This window comes from Giraffa tippelskirchi, chromosome 3 (genome assembly GCF_054371585.1).
Source record: "Giraffa tippelskirchi isolate mGirTip1 chromosome 3, T2T-mGirTip1v1.2.pri, whole genome shotgun sequence".
NCBI classification, from domain to species: domain Eukaryota; kingdom Metazoa; phylum Chordata; class Mammalia; order Artiodactyla; family Giraffidae; genus Giraffa; species Giraffa tippelskirchi.
The window spans coordinates 56,929,918-56,937,524 of record NC_137277.1 but is presented as its reverse complement, the minus strand read 5'-3'; the positions used below and the strand labels follow the sequence as shown (position 1 = coordinate 56,937,524).

At 46.9% G+C, this 7,607-nt stretch overlaps 1 protein-coding gene across 1 annotated transcript; it reads right to left on the bottom strand.

The window, feature by feature from the left end:
• Positions 1–1,007: 1,007 nt before the first annotated feature.
• LOC145540548 (FACT complex subunit SSRP1) lies at positions 1,008–3,547 on the bottom strand. The gene has a single exon (XM_081575117.1). The coding sequence runs from the start codon at positions 3,529–3,531 to the stop codon at positions 1,402–1,404; it is 2,130 nt and encodes a 709-aa protein (XP_081431243.1). The 5' UTR covers positions 3,532–3,547; the 3' UTR covers positions 1,008–1,401.
• Positions 3,548–7,607: the final 4,060 nt, after the last annotated feature.

The window sequence follows — 7,607 nt, the reverse complement described above, 5'->3', positions numbered from 1 at the left end:
GTGAGCTCCCAAGGACTTGGATTAGCAAGATACAGTCACAAGGGAGATGGTTGTGCCTTAGAAATACACAGAGACTTTGGGGGTGGAGGAGGGTAGAGACAAGAGAAGAGAGGAAGCAGGAGGAAGGAGAAACCACAGTAACTGAGTAACAGGGTAGATTTTGTTATTTTCCTTCTTGCCGTGTAACTCCAATTTATTATAGTTCATTTCGCAAGCAAAGAATTTGTGTGAGAAGAATGTGACTGATTTCTTCACTTGTGTCAACACTGGGTTGGAGTTAAGGGAATAACTGTAAGACACAGCAGAGAACCAAAATTCAGGAAACATGGGCTGTCAGAGCCAGTGGTGATCATGGGCTTATATAAGCATGGGAGTATTTCATAGAAATGTGGCAGGTAATGCATTCTCCCTTAAGCCAAAGCCAAGGGGTTCATATCCACCTTTTTTTTTTTCAGTCCTAAAGTACAGAAGAGCCCAGCTCACATCTGAATTGTGTGTATGTATGTTTTCATAGACAGGTGATGAAAGTGCTCTAAAATGTTGCCAAATGTCCTTTCTCTGTGATTAATTCTCAAGCAACTTTTACTTTCTTCTCTATTTGTTGTTGTTTTTCAGTCGCTAAGTTGTGTCTGACTTTTTGTGGCCCCGTGGATTGCAGCATGCCAGGCTTCCCTGTCCTTAACTATCTCCTGGAGTTTGCTCAAATTCATGTCTATTGAGTTGGTAATGCTATCTAACCATCTCATCCTCTGCCGCCCCCTTTTCCTTTTGCCTTCAATCTTTCCCAGCACCAAGGTCTTTCTCAACCAGTCAGCTCTTTGTATCAGGTGGCCAAAGTATTGGAGATTCAGCTTCAGCATCAGATCTTCCAACGAATATTCAGGGTTGGTTTCCTTTAGGATTGACTGGTTTGATCTCCTTGCAGGGGCAATCTCTCAAAAGTCTTCTCCAACACCACAATTTTTTTTTTTTTTTTTCCAAAGTCAGTTCCCTTTATTAAATGTTCATTTTTCACAGACCAGAAATACAAAATAAAAGTAGAAATAGGCCCCGGTTAGGAGCTACAGACCTGCCCTCACAGGACCCCTGCCTGCAGCAACTTGTACAGGACAAGCAGCAGCTACACCCCAAAGGCCAGGAAGGCAGGGGGCGCAGTGGGATCCGGCCCTGCCCTGCCCCCCACCCGATGTCTCCCCAGATTATAAAGAGCCATCTTCTGAAGCCGAAGCCGCAGGGTGAGACACCTCCCCTGCGGCCCCAGGGAAGTGCAGGCTAGCGGGAAAGCTTGTTCAGATGGCACAGAATCCAAGGACTGCATTTCATAAGAGAAAAGGGGTACCAAAACGCAGGTGGGGAGACGGGCTGGGACGGGGCAAGCCCCAGGAGACACAATCTTCCTCTCTATTCATCAGATCCTGACACCGAGTCTTCTGAGCTGGGGGGAGTACTGGCTAGTTCCTCTTCTTCAGAGTCCTCACTCCGCCTTCTCTTCTTTTTGCTCTTGTTTTCTCCCGAAGAGCTCTCATCACTGGACACAAACTCTTTGCTCTTGAAGCTCTCGCTCAGCTGCCTTGATGAAGACTTCGATGATGAGCCCCGGGAGGGTGTGGATTTCTTCTCCATCTTCACCTTGACTTTCTTCTTCTTCTTGGACTTGTCCCTCTTGGAGGACTCTCCGCGGCCCCCTTCATATTCTTTCATGGCTTTTTCATATTCCCTCCTGGCATCCTCAGCCTTGCGATCCCACTCCTCCTTCTTCTCCTTGGACATTCCCTTCCAGATCTCGCCCGCCTTCTTGGAGAGGTCCGTGACGCTGATGCCTGGGTGGTCCGACTTGATCTTCTCCCGGCTGGCGTTCAGCCACAGCATGTAGGCAGACATGGGCCTCTTGGGGGCGTTGGGGTCCTTGCCCTTCTTTACCTCCAGGGGCTTCTTGCGGCTCTTGCGGTCCTTGGCCATCTTGGCCTTTTTAAGCTGCTTCCGTTTCTTCTCTTCCCGGTCACTGTCGCCCTCATTACTGGAGGAGCTGGCGGAGGCATTGCTGTCAAACTCCTCTGCCACGTCCTCCTCCTCTTCACCCGGGTTGAATGACTCATCTGTCTCCTCTCCGGAGTCGTCGCTGCTGTCGTTGGCGTTCTCCTCGCGGATCTTGCCCTCCTCCTTCATCCGCTCCAGGTAGGCGTCGTGCTGGTCTTCGTCTGAGTCGGCGTATTCGTCGTAGCTGGGGTTCATGCCCTCTTTCAGCCCTCGGTTTTTGATGTTGAGCTTCTTGGCGTTGACAAAGTCGAACAGCTTGCCGTACTCCTCCCTCTCGATGCTGCTGAAGGTGTACTGGGTGCCCTGCTTGGTCTCAATTTCAAAGTCAAAGGAACGCGTGGTGGTCGTCCCGCGGGCAAAGTTGACAAAGGAGATCTCATCGAAGCGGATGTGCACGGGTGGCTTGTGGACGTAGATGAAGCCCCGCTCCAGGGGGTACAGCAGCCCTGAGCTGGCCTTGTAGGAGCAGGTGATGCACTGGGCCCCCGAGTGCCCTTGGAAGTTGCCGGGGACTGTGATCTTGCGGTTCACCAGCGCTTTCATGACCCGGCTGACCATCTCGTAGAGGGACCCCGACATGTTCTTGGTGAGCCGCCCCTCGAAGCGCTTCTCCACCTCCTCCTCGTTCATGTTGAGCGTCAGGGAGATGTCCTCATCCTTGGAGAAGAGGAGGATGAGGAAGTGGTAGCGGGTCTGGCCCTGCTTGATGGGGGGGTCCAGGCTGATCACAAAGAACATCTGGCGCTGGTCCTTGTGGGGCAGCAGGAAAAGCCGCAGCACCGTGGTGTAGGGGATCTTGTAGTCGAAGGTCTTGCCGTGCAGGTGCAGGAAGGTGGGGTAGATGCGGATGTCGTAGCGGCCTCGGGGCGTCAGACACTGCAGCTCCCGGAAGATGCAGATGGCATCTCCGGTGGCCTGGATCACGTCTGCCTTCGACAGCACATTCTGGGCGAAGGCCTCGACGGGGTCCACGCCATCCTCCTGGGTGGGCGGCACGTAGAAACGCACCTCCATGAGTGAGACCTCCGCGTCATCGTTCTGGTGGAATTCCAGCGTCACCTCATTCTTGCCTGTGGTGCACTGGGACACGTTGCTGAGAGGGATCTCAAAGACTGGCTGGTCGCCAATGTCGAAGGAAAGCAGCTGCCCACCAAACTTCACGGTTCCCCAGTTCCAACCCTTCACACATAGGTCCTTCTCCATTAGCTCCAAGCGGTAGTGAGTTTTGAAGAAATCAGAGAGTTTCTCAAACTCCGATTCCCGGAAGCCGTCGTACTTGTAGACGTGGCCATTCTTCGTGAGCAGTTTAAGCCCGTGGCCCAGAGCTACCCGGCGCCAGATGCCTTCGGTCAGCTCCCCGGCCTGGATGTTGTCCACTTTGCCCGTCTTGCTGTTCTTAAAGATGATGCCCTGCCGGCTCAGCCTCAGCCGACCGTCATTCATAGAGCCCTTCACCTCCTGATATACGTCGTTGAACTCCAGGGTTTCTGCCATGCTGACTTAGCCCTGTCCAACACCACAATTTGAGAGCATCAATTCTTCAGCACTTGGCCTTCTTTATGGTTCCACTCTCACATCTATACATGACTACTGTATTTGAACAAGCACTATTTTTATAGTCAGATTAATTAAAATTTTAATTTTTATTACTAAAAAGCATTCTCAAATATTGCTTCATTCAGGCAGGCTTTTGGTAGATATTTGGCAGCAGTCTGCTCCCCAAGATTGCCTACTCCAAGACTGTAAACTTCCAGAAGAGCTTAGAATGTAGCTAATTAAGGTTTCCCATTACAAATCCACATGTCTTAATAGATAGTCTAGCTGAGGTAGGATCAATAGTCCTTTATGGAATTAAATCTGACAGCACAGGTAGTTGAAGAAGGCCATCCTGACTCTGCTATGAAGTGACCTAAGAGAGTGCCCTCAGTTTGGAATCTCACAGCAATCAATATACTGACCTAGGCTTAAACCATTCTTTAGTTTATTACAGGCTTTTTCTTGTTGGAAGAACTAGGTAGCTGGTTTTTCAACTAACTAAATTTTAAGGTTAGAATTCTTTCTTGAAAATGTATTTGTACTGTTTTGGTTCCGTTTTCAACCACATTTACCCCTGGGAAAATGTATTTTTTCTATTTGGTCACCAAGACCCCATCTTGATTTTAGGCCATGATCTTGGGGGCACAAACTAATTCATATGGTTGGTTAGGCTTGAAACACTCTTAGGTACATCACACAGTATTCTAGGGCTTTTCCTCAGCTTTGCTTCTGTTCATATGGTTTCCTTCCTCCTGTCTATTTCTCAAGAGTCACTGCAGCAAGGGGGTCACAAGCATGCAATTGGAAGTCAAATGGTTGACTTCTAACCTTGGGTTGGCCATTTAGTGAAGGCATGATATCGCGTAATCTATTTGACCTCTTTAAGTCTCAAGTGACTCATCTATAATGTGTGAGTAAAAGTTGTTGTGAGGATTAATTAGATGATGGATGAAAAATCCTTAGTAGAATCTAACACATCCTGAGTACTCAAATAAACATAGGCTGTTATTTCTTGAAAAATACCATCATCTCACCTGCTACTTCCCTTCAACCTTTCATGATATTCTTGTAAGGCTGATATCAGAGCCTACTAAATCTCCAACTGTTTCCACGTCTTCACTTCTTTTCAACAGGATGCAGTAAAAAGAGTGTGGACTTCGAAGTTAGGGAGACCTGGTTTAGAACTGTGGGTACTGAACTTACTGTGTGATTCCTGGCCACTTGTGGCCCTTAATTTTCCAAACATCAGTTTTTTCACATATAGAGACAATAAAACCAACTTAAAGAGCTTGTTGTGAAGATGAATAGGTGTCCTCATCTCTTTGATGCCAGTTATCAAGGTACTTTGCCCATAGTAGATGATACAATGAAAGTAAGCAACATACTCTTCCTTTGTGTCTGAGTTTAAGATTTCACTTCCTCGGTCATCCCACTACCTACTTGGCATCACATTACCTTCCTCTCACCCCCTGCCTTACCAGAAAAGCTATATCTTCAAGTCTTATTCAAGAATAGATTAGTAGGAGACTTCCATGGTGGTACAGTGGATAAGAATCTGCCTGCCAATGCAGGGGATGAGGGTTCGATTCCTGGTCCAGGAAGATTCCTCATGCCACAGAGCAACTGAGCCCATGAACCATGATTACTGAGCCCATGTGCTACAACTACTGAAGCCCATGTACTTAGAGCCTATGTTCTGTAACAAGAGAAGCCACCACAATGAGAAGCCCACACACCACAACAAAGAATAGCCCCAAACCTCAACACACATGAATCAGCCATAGGTACACATATATCCCCTCCCTTTGGAATCTCCCTCTCAGCTCCCTCCCCATCCCACCCCTCTAGGTTGATACAGAGCCCCTGTTTGAGTTTCCTGAGCCATACAATAAATTCACAATGACTATCTATTTTACATATGGCAATGTAAGTTTCCATGTTACTATTTCCATACATCTCACCCTCTCCTCCCCTCTCCTCATGTCCATAAGTCTATTCTCTATGTCTGTTTCCTTCAATAAAAAATAAACTAAAAAAAAAGAATAGCCCTATGTCTCTGTAGCTAGAGAAAGTCTGTGAGCAGCAGTGAAGACCCAGCATAACTAAAAGTAAATAAATAAATAATAATTAATAATTAAAAAAAGAGCAGATTAGTAGAATTGTTAAAATCTGAATTTGAATCCTACTTTTCCCATATTTATGCTGGGTAAGTTTGGGTACAGTTTCTGACATTCTATTTTTCCTCTTCTTTAAAACAGAAATAATGATAAGTACTTCAAAAGGCCGTTGTGGGTATCAAATTAAGTTTACTTAGTATATTTCAAGCACCTGACATGTGCCCGCCATTATGCTAGGTGGTGGGATTGAAACTGAGCCGGCTGAATAGTGTGTTTGTACAGATCAATAACCTCAGATATGCAGATGACACCACCCTTATGGCAGAAAGTGAAGAAGAACTAAAGAGCCTTTTGATGAAAGTGAAAGAGGAGAGTGAAAATGTTGGCTTAAAGCTCAACGTTCAGAAAACTAAGATCATGGCATCTGGTCCCATCACTTCATGGGAAATAGATGGGGAAACAGTGGCAACAGTGGCTTACTTTACTTTTCTGGGCTCAAAAATCACTGCAGATGGTGATTGCAGCCATGAAATTAAAAGACACTCCTTGGAAGGAAAGTTATGACCAACCTAGACAGCATATTAAAAAGCAGAGACATTACTTTGCCAACAAAAGTCCGTCTAGTCAAGGCTATGGTTTTTCCAGTGGTCATGTATGGATGTGAGAGTTGGACGGTGAAGGAAGCTGTGCCCCGGAGAACTGATGCTTTTGAACTGTGGTGTTGGAGAAGACTCTTGAGAGTCCCTTGGACTGCAAGGAGATCAAATCAATCCATCCTAAAAGAGATCAGCCCTGGGTGTTCATTGGAAGGAGTGATGTTGAAGCTGAAACTCCAATACTTTGGCTACCTGATGCAAAGAGTTGACTCATTGGAAAAGACCCTAATGCTGTGAAGGATTGGGGGCAGGAGGAGAAAGGGACAACAGAGGATGAGATGGTTGGATGGTATCACTGACTCGATGGACATGGGTTTGGGTAAACTCCGGGAGTTGGTGATGGACAGGGAGGCCTGGCATGCTGCAATTCATGGGGTCGCAGAGAGTTGGACATGACCGAGCAACTAAACTGAACTGAACTGAACAGTGCTGAGCACAGAGTTTGGTATCCAGAAAGCTTCAGCTGGTAATGTCTGCTAAAATCACCATCACCAGCATCATCATCATTATATCTGTGTTATGCTACATAAGCATGGAATCATTCAATTACATTTTAAATCCTCTAGTCTCAGTCAGGAGAAGGCAATGGCAGCTCACTCCGGTACCCTTGCCTGGAATATCCCATGGATGGAGGAACCTGGTAGGCTGCAGTCCATGGGGTCACCAAGAGTCAGATGACTGAGCGGCTTCACTTTCACTTTTCACTTTCATGCATTGGAGAAGGAAATGGCAACCCACTCCAGTGTTCTTCCCTGGAGAATCCCAGGGACGGGGGAGCCTGGTGGGCTGCCGTCTATGGGGTCGCCCAGAGTCAGATACGACTGAAGTGACTTAGCAGTCTCAGTCAAAATAAAGAAATCATTTTATCTTCTAAGGAAGTCTGGGGAACTGTCTTTCCACAGACATACTCATGATACATGATACATCATGCAATAGTTAAAACCACAAGTAAGGTGAATTTTTTAAAGTTATTCTCACATATAATTGAGGTTGGAGAAGTCAATGGCAACCCACTCCAGTACTCTTGCCTGGAAAATCCCATAGACGAAGGAGCCTGGTAGGCTGCAGTCCATGGGGTCACAAAGAGTCAGACATGACTGAACGACTTCACTTTCACTTTTCACTTTTATGCACTGGAGAAGAAAATGGCAATCCACTCCAGTATTCTTGCCTGGAGAATCCCAGGGATGGGGGAGCCTGGTGGGCTTCCATCCATGGGGTCGCACAGAGTCGGACACGAATGAAGCGACTTAGCAGCAGC

Bases quoted from the DNA above. Each gene is read 5' to 3' on its own strand.
- LOC145540548 (XM_081575117.1), bottom strand. From the start codon at position 3,531: ATGGCAGAAACCCTGGAGTTCAACGACGTATATCAGGAGGTGAAGGGC.